We start from the raw sequence: 20,511 nt of genomic DNA, 5'->3' as shown, positions 1-20,511 counted from the left end.
AAAGATTGACCACCCAGGGAGAGGACCTACTGTAGACTTCTCATATAGCACACACACACACACGTTAGTGGGTGCACACACCCTATACATGCACACAATCATACACATAAACACAGAGCCTGGTCCTACTGTAAACTGCACACGCACACACACACACAGGATCTTCTGCCTCTCCTAACAAGGTTCCAAGGTGACTTCAGAATGAGAAAACCCATACTCTGCCACTAGTACATCTTTCACTCCGACTGAGTCTGACTCATTCTGGTCAACATCACACCTGATCAAAGTGTATCTGTCCAGCCTCGCGTTTAAGTTCTCTACCTTATCCCCAGACAAAGGCTGACATAATTCTGGCAAATCTCCCTCAAGACAAAGGCGAGGTCTATTCCCCTGCGATGTATTGTAGGGTGTGTGTGTGTGTGTGTGAGAACGGGGGGTTAACGCATGTAATCTGCTAATCCTCTCAGCCCTGCATTACATGGGCATTTCTCTGATTCATACGTGGCCTTGTCTTCCCAATTACTATAAACTCTCATCACAGGGACCAAAATCATTCCACTGATTTCACTGTGTGTGTGTGTGTGTGTGTGTGTGTGTGTGTGTGTGTGTGTGTGTGTGCGCGTGTGTTTGGAGAGGAGCAGAAATTAGAACACCAGCTGTGTGTGCTTTGTCTGGAAAATGATCAACCATCTTTTACTATTAACAAGGCGGCTGGAACAAAGGCCTAACGCGGAGCCAGCTAACGCTCGAAAAAGAAAGAAAAAAAATTTCAGACTTAAAAATAGCCAGGCCTACATTTCATCCCATCGGAGTTGTGACATGGGGTACAGGGCATTACTACGGGTCTATGCATGTCAAAATCATACATACATGACCTTAACAGAAAACAGCTAGGCTATACATTTTTTTTTTAAAAGCGTGACGCTAACGCAAGCCTAACGTGATCCTAACCCTGAAGTGGAAGAACTTAATGACTGAAGTGTAGAAGCCTTTAACGTGGTGGCTAGTGCCAGTAAACATGCTGATAACGGCTGGGCGATCTGTGATTTCTGAATGGAACCAATTGACATCATGTAGGTAATTAGCCAACCTACTCGGGCACAAACTCCAGTCTGTACCACATAAGCACAAAGACAAGTCCATATCAAATTAGCAATAACTATAGTCCAAATCGCATAAGTCCTAATTACAGTCCAAATCACATAAGAACAAAGTCCAGTCCAAATCACATAAGCACTGACTCAGTATCATATAATTAGACAACCATATCATATAATTAGACAACTATATATCATACAATTAGACAACCATATCATATAATTAGTAGGGCTGTCAATAGATTAAAAAAAATTAACTAATTAATCGCACATTTTGAAATTATTTAATCGCGATTAAAAGTTTTTTTTCTTTTTAAGACTAAATCTTATAAATTAACGAGTAATCACTTCATACAGCGTGTATTTTAGACACTGTTGTTTAATTGTAGTTTTTTTTTTAAACACAATGGTGCCCCTCGACGGTAAATCGTAAGAATTTCCCCTGAAGCAATTCGAATCACCTCAATCAGCCCACTGTCCTCAACTATGTTGATGGGCCGACAGTCACCGGCAACCCAAATGGCAACCTTTTCACGGACTCGTCTAGTTATTTTCCTAGAGAAGTCATGGAGTGTGGGTTGGCGATCATCTAACCTGGGACAGCTTTCTGTCAGGTGCTTTGCATTAAAGTGATAACTTCAAGACGAGCTGCTTCTGTGATAGCTAAATTCAGCTTGACAATTGCTACATACAACTTTAGTTTTGTCGATTGTTCCGTCATTTTGGCTCTTAAACAGAGACTTTCCGCCCAACAATCCCTCAGCTCTCTCCATCTTCAACTACCACAGTGGTTCTCAAACTTTTTCTGTCTTTCCCCACTTTGAACAAGGGGGGCTATTCAAGCCCCACCTGTCCCTCATCGCTCCCATAAAATGGTAGACCAAGTCTGGCCTGATGTAATTCCCAATCCTCTCCCCACCTCTTCTCCGCCTCGCTTCCTGTCATAACTTCATGTCCTATCCAAATAAAGGCATTTAAAAAAAAAAAAAAAAATTAATTTTTTTTTTTAAGTTGCGTTAATTGCGTTAAAATATTTTATCGCGTTAATCGCGGCCGCATTAATCGCATAGATTAACGCGTTAACGCTGACAGCCCTAATAATTAGACAATTATATCATACAATTAGACAACAATATCATATAATTAGACAACCAACTCAAGTTCAGACATCAGTCCATCACTGAACTATCCATCTGCCTCACATCCTTCCTCCAAAGCGACGCCCCCACCACCCAACAGCCCAAGGTGGGTGCTGACTGCCCACTGCTCTGCTCTGACAGATGGTCCCGACTGCTGCGTAAAGGCCGGTCCAAGTGTGTCGTGCCCATTTGGCATACCACACCATGCCAACCGGACCGTGGTGATCTTAGTAACAAAAGAGTCAGCTGCTCACCTTTCACGGGTAAAACAGCCCTTTTGGGTTCCAGGAACAGCAAGCTCTTCTGTCCTCTAATTCAATTCAATTTTATTTATATCGCGCCAAAACAATAAAATTGTCTCAAGGCGCATTCAACTCTACTGTTGAATTTGTAAGTAACTATGCAAGTTAATGCCTTGATGGATTATGTCAATAAGCAGTGCATTCATTATTACACACTGTACCATTAAGTACAATACAACACACTAATTATCAGTGTGCAACAGTGCCTTGTACTTATATGACCACAGCTATAAACCAAACTTTAACTCAAACCCTGAGCATAGCTTTATGTACGTACAAAGCAACAATATAATGTTCATCACATTGCGCTTAGTTACATTGGACTGTGAAATATAAAATGTGACCTGGAATTCAAATGCTAAAGAACCATCCAGAGTGAATACTTCACCAATGTTATACATATAGCACTTAGCATGCATAGACACAAAGGTCTTTACAAGACAAACCACAACCTGCTTTACACCTCTCATATGAAGGATTCCAGTGTCAAGTCTACGGATTATAGCTGATCCTACATCACTTTACTTCTAAACAGATGACATCAAGCAGCACACGGCCATGAAGCTGAGTGATGGCTGATGTGCAAGCTGAACTGAATCAAACCATCTTAGGCAAGGCGGCAAACTCCTCTTCCACTCTCCTACACAAGCCATTCATCACAATGATTGGTACCAGCTATAAACTATGAACTACTTAAACAGTTCCGCACAACGGCTTGCGAGAGCACACTTTTCCTTCCTTATGCTTTTGCGAAAAGGCTGTCGTCTTGAAACCACATGGTTTTGACTCACTCGAGGTCAGGGGATGTGTTGCTGCACTTTGTGGGATACCAGCTGTTGTTGAAGACCATCTCCAAATCAATAGATACTACTGAAATATTTAACACTGTCCACAAAGAGCGAGGGGCATTATTTAGTGAAGTTCGACCATTTGAGGAACTTCAACGATGACTGAGCCTTGGGCTCACTAAAATGGCCAAACATTCCAACTTAGTTTAATTTAATTAAATATATTATATATAAAAATAACAAATATATCAAACAAACTTAATTTTTCCTAACTTAGTTCTACTTCGCCTTACTAAAACTGAAGCACTTGCCACTGATCAAATGGCAAATCACTGTCTGTAGCATCACTGGTGCCACAATGGCTACAAGAACTAATTAGTAAGTAAATTCAGTAAACTTCATAAATCCATCCGTCTATTCTAGGGTGTCGTCTCCAACCCCTCATTACCAGGGGGAAGCTGGGTAGGGCTGGGTGTCCATCCGCGTTGCCACTTCTCTCTTTGAAACCCTATAGATGTGAAAATGTGTTGCTATGACAGCCATTTCCCAGGGCCTTGGAGCTAGACGCTGAGATGGACAGGCTCAGGGGTGGAGAGGCGTGGGGGGGTTGGGCACCATAGCAGGCAGAATAAGCCATGCTGTTTCACAGACGCCATTTGAAGAAGAAAAAAAAAACTGCCCCCACAGCCCAGTTTTAACACAGCAGAGTCTGAATGGAAAAAAAGATACATTCACAAGTGGCTTAATATCTTTTGCAATGGATGAGATGAGAAAAGAAGCCTTTTGTTTCGACCTCGCCATGGGTAGAAGGCAGCCAGTTGTTTGTGCACTGGCCAACACTGTCCACACTGTTCTGACGGCCCCATTAGGTCACCGCTTCAGACAAGTAGGACACAACCCAAAGCAAATGGGCCGGAACAGTGTTTTTAACCTGGCAAATTGCTGACAGTCTGCACCACACCATCACTCCCCTCCCTCCCCTAAAACGAATGAGTAAAATAAGAAAAAAAAGAATGAGAATCTGGTACTATGTCAACATTCACAGCCTCTCAGAAGGGACTGTTGAAATAAAGAGACAAGACGTCTGAAATAGCCCAAAACCCACAGTTGATGGGGAACAACCCATCCCCACAGAGCTCCGCTGACATACCAGCCGGGGATGATTGCACAACGGTGGTCGCTGCTCCGAACGGGACGAGTCTGCGAGTGGCTTTCTACCCGCTACCCGCTGACATTTAACTGCCTTTCATTTAAGACGTGGAGCGGGCTGCTGCAAAAGCCTTACTTTAGCCGGATGGAAACGTACTGAGAGCACAGCACTCTTTCAGCCCTTTCTTTCTTTCCCCTGCGCACGGTTCAGGGCAGAGCTGAGAGGCATCGAAAAAGTAGTTGGAAAAAACGGAGGGAATTAAGGCCGCTCAATCGGCCGATTCTTCCCAGTAACGGGGCTGCGACTAATCTTTTATTTATTAGTTAGCTTGGCAGGCGGCATTACGAGGGCCATTTGCAGTGCTTAACATTTCACACAGTGTGACTTTATTGCGACGGTCCCTTATTTGCAACACAAAGCAATGCAATGCTCATGGAAAACAAGTCGTGGACTAAATATCAAAATGTGTTGTTCTCCGACCAGTTCGATGAACACTACTATCCCCCTTAGTTTTCCTGATATCATGAAGCAGATTGCACTGTATCTCAGGCAACAGTTAGCCCAGACAGGGGGGAAGAACATAGTTTTCATTCAGACTTGGCCCATTATCAGTCCTATGATGAGCCCTACTACTCACGTTACTTCAGCTGTAGTTCCCTTCCCTCGAATAACAGGATTACTTTTAAAAAATTAGTTGCAAAATAACCTAGCACAGTGGACGGCTAAACATTGAGGTTAAAAATACAAAAATACCCTCTCAAAACAGTACCTGCCCTGAGAGGAGGCACATGGAAGTGTCAAGCAGCAAGCTATCTGTAAACAGCAGCTGACAACGTCAACAAATTATCGGCAGTGGGTTGGGAATGTCATCAGCCCCCATTGTTGGGTTTGGAATGAGAATGCTCCGAGTGAGTAGGTGACTGGCAGGGCATCCGGTTTCTTGCGGAGTGTAAGGCAGAATGCCAGCACAGTGAGTGACGGGCAGGGCCCTCAGAAAGAGAGGGAGAGAGAGAGAGAAGGTTGGGTGAAAGGAGGATCACCATTACAATCCCAAGAGCTGCAGAAGGTCTGGAACATCAACACATGCCTTTCCTGGGATGTAGGCGATCTCTCTCCACTGTCCTTTCCATCATGTAAATGGTTTACTCTGAGTTGGAATGCAAGCCCCCCCCCCCCCCCCCACCATGGGCTTAAATATTTAGGATACCTAAATAGCAACTGCAAGGAACAACAGTTTCTTCATTCTTTCTTTCTTTCTTTTTGTGCAGTTAGTTTCCATGACAGTTGAAAGGGAAATGGAGATAGAGATTGTTTGAATTCAAGGGAGGTTTGAGCCACGCATCGCCCCACGCTTCCACTAATGGTTTTGATCCAAAGCAGTACCTGAGGCCAATATCAACTGGAATATCCCACTCTATGTGGGCAAAAGCTATTTGGCTAAGGCTTTCGCCAGAATCCATGCTCAAGCAAAACTGTTCATTGAAAGGTGGGCGTCCTTTTTCCCAGAAGCTTCGGTCGTAAAACACTCGGTATAATACTAATTTCTTCATTTTACCATATGACTGTCCAGTCAGAAAATGTCAAATTTTTTACCATGACAGTGTTCAGTTTGCTTCAGAACAAGGAACAACTGGTAGGGCAAAACGCCATCCATCACCACCACCACTCCTTCAAGTCTTGGGAGGTCTCACTGGTTTTCACTGGATTTACATTCAAAACGCCTTCTTAAAACACAATAGGGAAAACAAAGAGACTCAGCGCTAGCAGGCAGAGGTCCTTTAAGGTCTTCCCAAAGGAAGAGTGGGTCGCATCTGTGCTGCCAGCCTCCTGAAGGGAAAACACCCAGAGCAGGCACGGGCAGCGTGCCCCTTTCATCTGACACTCCTCTGTCAGGGAAACAGCCAGCCTGAGGTGCACGGCAGACGATCCATCGCTGAGCAAGGGCCTAGATAAGGTGATAAAGGATCATGCGAGACGCACCTTACACTCCCGGTTACGTATTTTCCTGCTACAGTCACGCCGGTGTGTTTAGAATGCAGAATGTTACAACGTTCTAAAGAATATCTGGATCCATCGAATAGAAAGTGGAATTTTAGAATCTTACATTGTTGATGAACGCATTATTTTATTACAATGCTCAAAACTCTTTTATGAGCAGTACAGTACACTTACAGGGCAATAAATAAATCACGATCGTGGAGCTGTTAGCACCTTGCTAGACCAGTTTCACCACAGGAAGATTACTGTGGCAGATGAAATTCCTCTTCAGTAATATTTCAGGTCTTGGGTGAAGAATTGAGTCTAAAATGAGGACAACCCAGTCAGCAGATCATATCTGGAGCATATCTGGGATGCCTTTTCAGACAGAATCATTGTGCGGCGACTATCGCCAAGAAGAGCGTTCAAAATGGTAGTACTTTTGCTTTACTTTACTGCCATTGATCAAATGGCAAAACATTGTCTGCAGTGTTATTGGTGCCATTTTGACAAGAAACATAAACTCATAAATCCTGCATTTCCCCAAAACATTGTTGATGGTTGTAAGGCAACGTTTTTAAAAAAAAGGGGGTGTGTCCCCCCTGCAAGCAAAAGTTCCAAAGTTGTGAGAATACATCTTCAAGAGGTCAGCCATCACAACACAGCTGGTGGTCTGTAGAGCTGTCTGTCTGTCAAAACAAACAAACAAACAGCCTACAAATGCCACTCGTCACAGTTTACCAGACTACTACTGCAGAGACCCCCAACAGTTCAAGAAACAAACTAAACTAAAATAGTGTTTGTTCATCCCAGTTTGGGATCGACAGGCCCTGCTTCGGTCCAATGCATAAAATCACAAAAGGGCGAAGAATAAAGAGCAAGAAAACCTCAAATCCAAATAACTTCAAACCCAAATTGGTAAGAAATAGAAATCTAGCAATCAGGCAACCTCACATAAACATGACTCAAAGCAGCCACTTTCTGGTACTATGTGCACTGTGAGGAAACACTGATCAACATCCTCCATCTCTTACTTCACAAATGGGTCTGACAGGCGCAAAGTGGCCCATTAAACATTGATGAGGGACACCACGGGACTAGCAGGCAGCAGAACCTACAGTGTGCTTAGGCCAGTGGAAGAAATGGTTATGGCTGTGGTTGAGTGTGTGTGTGTGTGTGTGGTTGAGTGTGTGTGTGTGTGTGTGTGTGTGTGTGTGTGTGTGTGTGTGTGTGTGAGAGAGAGAAAAAAACAGAGAGAGAGATTGATTGTGTACGTGTAGCCTTGGTGTGTGTGTGTGTGTGTGTGTGTGTGTGTGTGTGTGTGTGTGTGTGTGTGGATGTGTTGGTGGATGGGGGGGGTTGGTAGAGTTGTAGTGGTTAGCTATCTGGTGGCAGGAGGTAAAAGCATCTAGAGCCCTGCCCAGAGTTAATCTATTATCCCGCACCAGCTGCCACGCAGCTCCCCCATACCACCCCCCACCCCCCCATCCCCTTCCACCTCGCAAACCAGCCATTTACCCTGTTGAGCTGGTGGCTCTCTGATCAGACTGAGGCTGGAAACACACTGGGCATCACTGGCAAGCGTACACACTGAGTAACCATAGCCAAACTTCTCAGCGTTTCTCTCTCCGTACCTATGTCAATCATTCGGAATGCGTATGCAGAACACCACCACAAGCTAAGCTGCGTACAATCAGTGCTGAAATTCTCACGTTTTCTCATCTGAGCCAAGGGTAGTCAGATGGAGCATGCCCACAAGACGCGAGACATTAGCAGTTCTGCTACAACTGTGTTTGAACGGTAGGGTTGCTTCAGGGATATTTCTGCTCTGCTTATGGAGTGTGTGTGTGGTCTTGAGGATCACTGCCGAGCCACACCAGTAGTTTAACTTAAATAAGGTAAGAGACGCCAAGAAAGCAGGGGATCCGCCAGCGCCCAGGTAAGGGGTCAGGACAGGCCAGAGTCTGAGGGCAGGTAAGAGGGTCAGGACAGGTAAGCGCTCATCACAGCTGCCTGGGCCGCGGCTCAGAGGCTGCTCCGGTTCAAAGAGTCTCCTCTGTGGAGCCTCTGTAATCTCTGGAGGGTAAGAGGATGATATTCATGGTGTAACGTCCCAGGTGGACACACGGCCAAGTTAAAAGGGCCTTTCTAGGGCAAAGAGAGGTTAAGCCTGGTCTCAGTCTCTGCCTCCTTCAGGTAATGATCCAGTATCATGAATGACTCAAGGCTGTCTGTCATCTTTCCCAGGGATATTGCACTCAGACTGGTGTTAAAACCCCCTCTACACTCATATAGCCTGCGGCCCAGACAGAAGGCTCAACTGCACTGAAATCTTTTGACCACAGAGGTTGCATTTACCATTGATTTAAGGCTGACAGAGAAATCCCAGATTAAAACAGGTCAAATTTAAGAGACAATTTATAAGCTACTCAAATAAACAAAACTACAAAAACTAAATAAACTAAACAATTCCATTCCAAATATTGTTGAATCGCAAACAGAGGAATCTGCAGGTCAGACGCATAAGCCTGTAAATCCGAACACGTCAAACACTTAATCTCCAAGACACAGTCCCTATAGACCCTCATTTAGTCACCTGACTTATTATGCAACGACAGTTAATTAATGGGGCGGTGAATTCATTACATCAGTGAAAACACAGCTATTAAATAATGAATGTAATAAACCCTAGCCTTATCGTGAATCATATTCTATCATAATAGGTTACTGACAGCTACTCAGAGGGCTACTCGGAGACTATAACTGATTACAGAGAAATTGTAATTCTCAAAACATAATAATAATAACTACAGATATGTTTGTGTCGCGGCATCAGAGGACTGTGATTTTCCTTACTGTATGCAAGCTACATGGACATGGCCTATAGTTAACTGTGGTGACAATTATTTCAAAGGACATAATTGCCTGCATGCAGCAGAGACCTATGTCAGAGCCATACAGAGAATTGCACCACTCCCATTTACTTAAAGAACGAAAGTATATGGAGCAGCTCAAAGGTTTGGTGTCAGTCAACGCAACTATATCTGTTTTAAGTATGCGGAACTAGGGTTGGGCGATATGACGGTATATACCATGCAACAGTAGAAATATGTCTACCGGTAGAGACTTGACAATACCATTTGAACCGCGATTTATTTTTAGATAATGACCGCCGAACTATTGCCGCTATTATACGGTTACTTGCCAAAACAATTCAACAACAAGACATTCCTCCAAAATACCTCTAATAATTTTGTAGCAGTTCCGTGATTTCCGCTTAGAAAAAATTGTTCTTCAGGCAAATAGAACTTTAAAGTTTCAGGTGTTGCGTAGCAACCCATTACTTGCTGACTTCAAGTTACAATGACTTTCCGTTACATTAAATGACCAGACTACTTGCAGAATGATGAAAGAATGAAAGATGTGAATTAGAAGCACAAAACCCGTTGCCAATGACGGTTATTACTTTTTCGCTACGGTGAATATAAAGAAATTAGACCTGCGAACGTTGGGGTGGCCCGTTCAAATCAACAGAACTTTTTTGAACATTCTGAAGAGCCGTATAATAAACTGTGATATATACCATAACCGCAATATAAAATGACACACACCGTTATAGAAGATTTTGGCAATATCGCCCACCCCTATGCAGAACGATTACGTTTTATGAGTAGGTGTTGAAATTAAAACATTAGTTCACACAGATTTTCTGGAGTACTTTCAAATTATTGTTTTAAATGAGGCATTTCCCTGTCCACTACCATGGGCTGTTTGTAAACTGATTAAAGCCTAAACTGTTATGGTTTTGAGGTTTATACACTTATGTATATAATTGTATATAAAAGAAAATGATCTATCTACAGGCACGTTCCTGGTAAACAGGTCAACTCAGGCTCTGAGCTACACATAGGCTAGCAATGTTGGAATGCTTTGATTAGCATAGTGAGTGTGCTTCATGACACAGTGCAACATAATATAAAATGTGTAATAATACAGATAATTCTATATTATAATATTAAAATAATAATATAATATATATATATAAATGAGTGATATTCGTGCTATATTTACTCTAGTACTTCATGATCTGGTATCTGTCCATGCCAGCTCGTGTAAACAAGCAATACTTAAGGTCAAAGGCATTAAATAGATTCTCTTTGGGAGTGTCACTCTCTCAGAGGTGTGTGTGCGCCTGTAAGTGTGTGAGACACTCCATTTCCACTTGGCTGTCTTAGTTGACGTCACACTCAGAACAAATTCTCAACAAAAATCACCCCAACCTCATTTTGAATAACTTCCTTAACCTGGGAGTTGCAAGTTTCAATTTCCCATTTTGTGTGTTTAGTGTGGTTTGTGGTTAGCGTGAGGAAGTGAAAGTTCACAACCTTGCATACGTCTCAACATGACCACAATGTTGTTTCCTTACACTGATAAGTCCTACTAGACAGACATACGCGATACATTTTACAGTGGTTATTAGATTTATGAAAATAAGATGGTCGTAAAATGCACTAGTCGCCTTATGGTCAAGTCCTCTTGAGAAATGACTTGAAATGGTTCAAGTTCCTGTCCCGAGGTTAATGTACACTAAACGAGTGTGGTGTTTTTTATAGTTAACTGTATTCTAACCTAATTAAGATGTGGCATCTATGATGTCAGCGATTTCAGCAATGTCTGAGCAGACATAATGACATGACATTGGGACTGTGACACATCTGCTTAAAGTATGTTAACCTATTAAAATATCTGACAAATGCATTCCATTTCCATGAAAGTGGTGGGTGTAAAATTTGACAGATAGCCTCCAAGGTTCTGAATAACGAATAGTGTTAATTGTCAGGTCTATTTTCACAGTAGCTTAGCATTGGGGCACAGCATGGACAAAGTGAAACGTGTTGATGAATGTGCACCGTAACAGCATTGGGACAGCTATGATGACCTGTTTTAATAGCTGGCCTAATTCAATGAAACAATTTGAGTCCATCAAAACATTATTAAAACATATAGAGAGAGATATATAATGATGATATATAGATTATGTAGTTACTCAGGCCTGATGAGGCCTCCCGTTACTGAAAGCTAGCTCTTTTTTTGATCTGTCTGATGTACAGTACATCATGACCAGGAAGTCACTTTGGCCATTACAAAAACACAAACCCAGGCTTGGAGGAAACACGGCGGGATGTTGAGATTCCTCTCTGACCCAAATGATGGTGTCATGTTCAACATTCCTCGTCAAGGTCACATTCTGAGTTTCTAACTTGAATGCAATGGGTTTTGGTAACTTTGATGAAGTTTTGGATGTCTTGATAACTGAATATGATCGTTGCAAATAACGTGAGTCACTATTGATACTGTTGGGGGATAAGGCTGCTATGACTCAGACAAAAACAGAAAGAATATGCAACTATGACGCCCACAGCAGACAGAAGTACAAGTGGAGTCATGCCGATTAAGACATTTTAAAAGCCACTAACAGACAGAGGTCGGGTCATGTGTCTCATGCAGTCAGCGCCTTTCATGAACACATACACTACAGGAGCTACAGGAGGTATTTTAAGCTACAGGCGCACATTTCCTTATTTACTGTCTATACTTCCAATAACTTTTCCCATACAGAAGTATGGGAGCACAAAGAAACAGTAAGGTCCACATCCTATGGCCGGCCTGTGCCACACTTACAATCCAACGCGCTGCCAGGGCGGCGGCACTGGTGAGGAGAATGACAGAGGCCCAAACAGCTAATCTGTGTCATGCCTGCGGCCTAGCGCCTATGAGTGGAGGAGGCCCAAAGGAGGAGGGGGGGGACGCCCACACATGCCTGCTGTCGAGGTGGGGAGAGGGAGCGGTGGGGGGGGGGCACATGGTGGAAGGGGAGGAGGATATTAGCAGGAATGATTGGAATTTTTTTGGGCCGTGCCATTGCTGCGAGTCAGGTGACTCCTCCTCCGGGGGGACGTCGAACACAATGTAGCGTTCCTGGCCGGCCAAAAAAAAATAAAAAAACAACAACAAAAAAGTGGGCGAATTTCCAACATTGCTCGAAGAGGACATTGAAAATAAAATTGTCTATGAGAACACAAAGGGCTGGGGAAGGCTCTTTTGACATGGCGGCAGGCTAGCATCAAATGTTTCACAAGAACAGTGTTGAAAAGCCATCAGTTTCGCAAAGGCATTCCTCACACAAGCCCCGGCCTGACTGTGCTCTGTGTGCGTGATCTCCGCCCCTGACGCGTCTGGAGCGCCACAGAGGTATGCTGCGATCCTGGGAGGCCTGCCTGCACTGCCAAACACGGATGTGCCTGCCTTACCCCATAAACACACCCTGGTTGGGGTATGTGTGGGTGTTGGGGTGTGTGTGTGTGTGTGTGTGGGTGTGTGTGGGGTGATGGGTGTTGTCACTGGGACCAGACCAACACCCTGGCACAACCTAAAGGGTGGAGCTGGGATGGAGGGGTTGGGGAGCATGTCAGACATGTTCCGTGTAATGTGATGCGTGGTTGAGTGTGCACGGAGGCCTCTTGAAGTGTAAACCGTTACACAGCAATTCAGATGAGGATTAATCAAGGATCTCTCCTCTATGCCACACGAAGTGGAGTCGTTTTAAAGTGTGACCTTGAGAAACACACCGGCCTGCTGCTGGTCCATTGCTGGCATTCTTCTCCCAGTCAGTGTACCAGTGCTGAATGCTTGCGACCACGTGGTGTGTTTACTCCAAACACAGGCAAACAGTGCGTGCTGTACCCGTATTCCATGTACTTTCGCCCTAGACCGTGGCCAAGGAGGGATCACGCCAAACAAATAGAAACCTTCCAACATGCCATTTCTGGGTATGGAATGAAACAAACACTCTGTTGGCCTACCATTGGGTACTGTTGAAAGTTGGGAAACCAATTAGGATATCAGTATAAATATATGCTATAGAGCGTAATATGGCATTCAACAAGAACTTACTTTTCTGCCATTTCTAAAGTGCAACCAATGTAAACCAGAATATACCCAGATTTAATTCAGCAACAGATACAAACAGACCACCAATGCCGATAGGGGAGGAGGGGAAAAGCAGCATTCTTAACTGCACAAATGTTTTACTGTCTAATTATGAGGGAAGGGAAATAACTAAATAAATCACACACTTGTAGATTTATTATTATATACTTTCAGCCATTTCCTTGAGAAAAGATCAGTATTCATTTTCTCTAGAACACACGACAACAACGAAACCCTTTAACGGTTTCAAAAAATTTGAAACGCTGCGATGACCAACGGTACACCGACTTGCCTGGTTGGTTGCGTACAGAAAGAACACCATGTGTGAAAAAAAATTCTCGGAGGTAGGAAGAACGGGGCCTCAAGAATTCACGTCTTATCAGCCTAATCATTCTCCGCTGAGCAACATCTGTTCGGGTGTATGCGGTGTCGAGATCAAATGGATGAAAAAAAACTTTAATTGTTTATTCTACAGGCACGAGCAGCACGCTACGCTATGCCAGTGCTTCCCCAAGCATTTCTGCTTCTCTGCAGATGTAGTGCAGAGAATATCCGAGGTTTCACACTATGGAACATTCTGAAGAGTAAGCAAGCTCCTAAAAAAAGTTCTGGTTTAATAGCGCCTCCTCGCCCTTGGATATCTCCATTAATGAGGATGGTAGCAATATGCAACATATTATTATAGGGTGGGAACCGGCTTGAACTGGCTGTTAAAACAGCATGTGATAAGATTTCAGCACATGAGCACTAAAAGCTCTGGCAGATAAAAGGACATTATGAATCAGTTAATGACTAAATATATAATTCAAATATATAAATTAAACATATAAATATGAAATAAATAAATAAGCAAGCTTGACCCACATTATAATGTGCCAATGTAGGCTAAGGGATGTTTCATTAAAACCTACTAAGATTGTTTGAGCATCCTTCTATAGTTAACATGCCCGAACTGTGTGTGTGTGTGTGTGTGTGTGTGTGTGTGTGTGTGTGTGTGTGTGTAAACAGAAGTTGCTCCAGCTGTTTGAGCAAAGGAGGGAACGCCAATAGAACACCAGCTTGCTCGCTTCAGGCCGTGCTGTGTATTTAGGCTGCGTAAACAACACGTTTTATTCACCCCGCCAAACAAGATGGAGCAAATGAAGAAGCAACGAAACCGTTGCAAAGTTTGTTTGTGTGAGTCCGTGTGTAAGTAACTGTGGAGAAGCACGTGCATAAAGACTGGGGAGTGAGAATAATTTTTTTAACGTGTGAACGCCAGAATGCTAAGGAGGAGCTTTGGGTGGGGGGAGAGGGTGGTGGTGGTGGCGGAGGAGGAGGAGGAGGAGGAGGAGGAGGAGGAGGGCACCAGGGTGCGGGGTGAGGGCTTGGTGGGGCTGGGGACTAGAGCAGAGCAAGCTGACTCCAGACCTAGAAGAGCTTCTCAGCAGTGGCTTGCCTAGCTAGCGCAGGGCTTTGATGTGGGTGAGACTGGCACAGATAAACAAGCGCTGATCCCGAGGGCGCTTGCCAGGCAGGGAGGAGAGAGCTGCTGTTCTACTTACCGAGCCCCTGCCTGCCACCAGACCAAAGAACCAGGACTAATAACGCCCTCCCCCTCTCACACAGCCTCTAGCTCTATCTCTGTCCTTCCCTTGCAACATCCATATTTCCTAACCTCCCTCCCACTTTTTCGCTCATTCACTCTCAACGCCTCTCCCTCCTCCCCCCCCCCCTCTCTCATACACACACAAATACTCCCTCTTTCCCTAGCAACATCTTTCCTTCCCTCCAACCCATACCGACAGGTCAGGGTGGAGTAATATGGGCAGGAACCTTTCATTCTCTCTCTCGCTCTCCTTCTCTCTGTCTCTGGGGCCATGTTGGAACTGTTTATGGGTAAACAGCCACGACCCAGACCATTTAAAACGTGCAGCAGGTTATCTTCATCAGGGGCCCTCTGTGCACACACACACAAACGGGAGAGCACAACACTAAGCTGCTTACCTTTGTTGTGCACAGTACAAACGCAGTCAGCACAATGCAGACGCGACAAGGAAGGGGACCCTGGCAGCCACGTAGCCGGGGCAGGGAGGTTAGTCTAGCGGATGACGAGCACTGCACTCCACAGCGCAGAGCAGGTAGAGGGCTAAGGCCCCGGCCAGTGAATTAATCTACTCGAGCATACACAACGTGACCTTGCACAGCTTAAACACCAGCACGCCCTCTGCTAATGCCATCTGAACAAGACGATGGGGGCGGGGGGGGGGGAAGAGGGTGGTGTGGGCTTGGGGATCGGTGTGGGTAGATGGAGCAAGTCAGTCATATAAAAGTCAAACACACCTGGGCTTAAGGGAGCCATGGGGCGCAAATAATAAATTAACCAGTCGCATGTGTTATGCCTTCCCTAATCCCTTCGTGAGGTCTGCTGCCACGCCCTTCTGTCAAGGAGGCATAAACACACAGACACGCCCATCTAATGCCTGGCAGCCAAAATGCCCTGGGGCCAAATGTCATTGCTTGGGGCCTTTAGGAATCTGCTCCACCGGAGCTGAGCAGCAAAGCGACGGAATTTAGCCCAGATCTGGGTCTATGGCAGAGCCGGAGGTTTATGGTCAGATCCCGTCCAGTTAAGGGGCTACCCCAGTCCAGAGTTGGGACAGCATTGTCACATCACTAGACAATTCCATCAATTTGGCTGCTTAGTTCCTTTGTTTAAAACACTTCAGTAACACTGGTTTATGGGCAGACACGGGCCAGTTGAGGGCCAAATCCGGTCCAGAGTTGGTAGCAATCTGGGTCAGCATGCCAAATCATAAGATTCCACCACTTTGCCTTTTCATTTTCTGATCTATGGTAAAACACAACGCTGAGTGTTAGAGCCTTAGACTGCCACAAAGTGCTGAAGTGTCTTCGGAAACCGTTGCGAGTCAGAGTAACCCACGTAATTACAGGACAGAGGCACACGGGCATGGGGTGATTGACTATGAACTTCTGCTGAACTATTCAATACTGGAGGGGGAGACTCTGTCAATATGTCTGTCAGAGATAATGAGGGGAGATTCACTGGGGCTGTTTTTCTCCGAGCACACACACAGAGCTCTGAAACTGTAAAACGACATTTGCTGTGATGGCTTCTCCTAATGGGGGTGGTGCGCCGTTTCATTAACTAGTGAGAAAAGGAATTATATTCTCCCACTAATCTTTATGGCATGAAGAAGGCTCATCTTATCTCGCCTCATTCTCACCTTAAGCCATTTGGGCTGACAAGTTTTGCCACACCTCTGGCTACATCTCCTCTTTCAAAATGACAGCGTGATTATACAGTGAAATTTACGTCAACGCCTAACAATGTCATCAGCTACGCCGTTGTATTGCTGTGGGGCATATGTAAAAAGTAATGGCGAAAAACAGTCAACAAAAGCCTAAACACAGTCAAATACTAAAGGATTACTGTTCACCAAGTACGGCCATGATTCAATGAAGACTCTGGCCCACCATCAACATCACACCCAAGCCGATGAGCTGGCAGCACATACACGGTGTCATTTTTCTCATCTGAAGGAAATTACACTCACTACTCCCTGTTATAAGATTGTGTTGGAGGGTTGATTATCGTGTTTGCAACTGTTTTTTGCCAACTAGTGACGTTCACCAGGAGCCTTCAGGTGAACTTCTCGGTCAGAGATGAAGACGCAGGTTACGAAGAGGGTAGGATGGACCGCCTTGGCGAGGAGGCACCTGCTTGTGATGGGTCCCTTGAGGACAACGGCGCTCTTTTCGGGAGCAGACACACTGGGGTGTAATCTCATTACTGACGTCAAAGAAACAGCCAGGCTGGAGAATCCTCTCATTATGTTGACTGAATGTGGCCAAGAAGTACCAAGGGGCGAGACCCAAAAAAGAACGAGAGAAAAAATTAAAGAGTGAGGGTAGCTGTCAATTCCTGTCTCACTTGAAACAGGGATGTGGTTATGGGGACATTCCATGGGTCCTGCCCACGTTCCACCCTGTTGCCAGAAAGGCAAGGAGTGCCTCCAGGAAAAGGAAGGACCTGGGTGGCTTCTTTTTTCTTTTTTATCAGCGCGCTTCAAAACTCAACTTTTCCTACGTGCCGCCAGTACTAAAGATGTGTGTTAGATGTGCGGGTGTTAATTATTTACCAATTGAGCAAAGAACAATCTATACATGTGTTCGGACGTGGCCTTATTCAAACAGCGACACTTCCCCAGCCTCACCTATTCATAATACTGAGAACATTTAAGCTTCTGTAGGGTTGTTGGTTGAGTGTGAAGCTAAGGCGTTCTTCGCACACTGAATCACCAAAACCGAAGCAGCATGATCATGAAGGTCCACATTCCTGCAACTTATCTGACACCCTTGACTGAAATACTCGCAAAGTATAGATGTTAGGGTCTGTGGGGAATTGGACGTTGACCTGCAAACAAAACCTCAGAGTTCGCGATCTGATTCGCTGCACACGCTTAACCATAGACGCATCTTGCGTTTAATAAGAAAATAATTTGATGGACAGGAATGGACATTGTTTTGGAAAGCAAACGCTACTCGCAACAGCAGCAACTTATTCCTCAAAAGTCATACCAACAGCAGCCTGTTCTAAAAAAAATCAACATCTTGATTACAACAAAAGGAAGTCCACAAAATCTGTTACACTCGACTCATCCAAAAGTGGGCCTAATGTCTGAAGTGAAATGGTTAATGTGTACCAACACATTGTGTAAAGTACCCAGCGGACCACCTAACTTGATTGCTTTGCTCGATTGTTGTATGCCAGCTCTGTTCAACGCACGCTAGCGTGACTTAGCTACCTTAAATTAGCTAGCTGGCTATGCTAGATTTCTCATGATAAGATAGCTCGCACAGAGATGGGAATGACTTGCGAATAAAGTGTCATCAGAGGATATTGCCGCAAAAGCTAGGTTTGTTCATTAACTTACCCCATTCCAAGAACTCCGTCACGTGTTTCTCCCGTTTTAAGGGCGAATTGCTGCATTCGTTGAACAAACATATTAAAATATCCAGAAGTGTTTCGACGCTGAGTGAACTTGGATTCTTTTGGTGGCCATCCAAGAGCAACTGCTCCAACTTCTTCAGGCGCACCTTCGCAGACATTTTCTAACAATTATCTAGCACGCAGACTACCACTCCCTGCGCCCGAAAAATGCTCCCCGTATTGGTAATAGAGGAGATTACCCTGCACCCTTTCAGCGTAGCCAAAAAATAAAGATTAATTTGGCAGACGTGGAGCACTGAAGTCCCAGACTCCAACTTGCTAGCTAGCCTAAAGCTAGCTAGCAAAATAACCCCAACATTAAATTTCTTTAACGTTAGTAGTCTATTTAATCTTGTCCCGTGGTTGCTGCCGTCGCCACTGTGCTCCCGTTTCTCAGACTCGAGGCCCAGTCGGTTCCATTTGCTTTAATCCTGACAAATCTGTACTTTCCACTTAACGTTAGAAAATGGGACGTCGTTTTCCCCCGTCGAATCTCAGGTTGACCGGCCGCCCATTCCCTCGTTTGCTAGACCACCAATCTCCTCGCATGCCGGAGAGAAGTCAGGAAATATTCTAAAACTAAGGAAATGAGTCCACAAAAATTGGGAGTGGCAGTTCTTTCGTTGGTGAATCCCTCTGTGCTAGTTTGAACTAGCCGGTGTGGTTCTCTCTGAAGCCGAATATGGCTGAAATCGTGTCCAGCCTTGTCTCGATCCCTGCAAAGAATCCCAGACCTGAAACGACGGAGCACCACCCACCAACACCGGAAACGCTATGGATTGGTGACGTCACTATTTGATTGACATGCACAGGGAACAAGCTGGCACTGACACACTCATCGCCACTCATCACATTCTCGGCTCTCCGTCGGGAATGTAATTGTTTACATTCCTTTTCCCGTTTAAATCTGAAAAGCAAGTCCTAAAAGCCCCAACTGTTACTTTCTGTTATGAAAAATCATTCCTTTCTTGATTCCCAAATTGAGGCAGTGATCATTTATGACTAACGGATAGGTCTAAACAAAATAAATAGTACAATTTCAAACATGATGCAAAGTTTTACTGTTACAGTAGCCTGTATGATTTGAACATAGCCAACAAAATTACAATTCTTTGTTGGCCACATTTATTTCTAATATTAGTTCCCATTGTGAAAAAGATGCAGATCCCTGTGTTCGGTTTTCTTGCCAATGAAGACACACTCTGATATATGCAGGTGCTGGAGGCCAAAACAAGACGGACCACTGCTCTGTTTGAATGCACACAATATTGGCAACACTGACATAGTCCTTCCCCAAGATCTGTCTTGATACCATAAACAGCATATTACAGGATGTTCCTTTCACAAATAAGGAAGGCAAATAAACTGGAAAATCATAACAACCTAAAATAGTTAGCATTTGCTGGTCCTATGCTGTGTATTGAACGCATGGTACAGCCAAAGCTTCACAATAGCAAAAGGGCCCCTAAGGAGGTGCTAACCTATATGCTTTTTTGCTGCTATCATCTAGCCTCACAGTCATACGGCCAGAGGTATATTGCTGTGTACAGTGCAGAAATCACTTCAAGGCCATCTGGTATCAAATACGAAGAAGCAAAAAAGCATATATATGAGCACCTCCATAGGGGCCGTTTGCTATTATATTCCGGTATATTTGCATTCCTTATTTATTTTATTATCCAGTGTATTTGCCTTCCTTATTTATTTTCTAGAACTTCCTGTAATAGGCTGTTTATGGTATCAAGACAGACCTTGGTATAGGCCAGTATTGCCAATATTGTGTGCATTCAAACAGATCCAGGGGCAGTGGTCTGTCTTATTCTGTCCTCTAGCACCTGCAAATATCAGAGTGTGTCTTAATTGGTGAGAAAACAGGAAAGTGCACCTTTCAGAACATCACCTATTTCAAACTAGTAACTAGCCACAAGCAATGAACTGTGTTGTGAGGTAAGCCAAATGTTTGAGAACAGCGACCTCTGCTGGTAAATTTGAAACATTTATTTTATTTTATTTTTTTCGGCTGTGGTAGAAGGATGGGGGGGGGCACCCTACCCCACCCTGCTGTCTCCAGGCTG

At 44.4% G+C, this 20,511-nt stretch overlaps 1 protein-coding gene across 4 annotated transcripts in view; it reads right to left on the bottom strand.

Moving 5' to 3' along the window:
- cdc42bpb (CDC42 binding protein kinase beta (DMPK-like)) overlaps window positions 1-19,198 on the bottom strand; it is a 67,751-nt gene extending 48,553 nt beyond the window's left edge. For 2 of the 4 annotated variants that reach the window (XM_031581996.2, XM_031581998.2), the window contains exon 1: window positions 18,381-19,198. In XM_031581996.2, the coding sequence (XP_031437856.1) occupies window positions 18,381-18,555 (175 nt within the window). In that variant the 5' untranslated portion in view covers window positions 18,556-19,198. The remainder of the gene's footprint in view (window positions 1-18,380) is intronic. The other 2 variants (XM_031581997.2, XM_012824761.3) reach the window with 1 other exon arrangement.
- Window positions 19,199-20,511: the final 1,313 nt, after the last annotated feature.

Source organism: Clupea harengus, chromosome 15 (genome assembly GCF_900700415.2).
Source record: "Clupea harengus chromosome 15, Ch_v2.0.2, whole genome shotgun sequence".
NCBI lineage: Eukaryota > Metazoa > Chordata > Actinopteri > Clupeiformes > Clupeidae > Clupea > Clupea harengus.
Note: the sequence above shows the minus strand (reverse complement) of the source record. Positions and strands in the feature narration are given on the sequence as shown.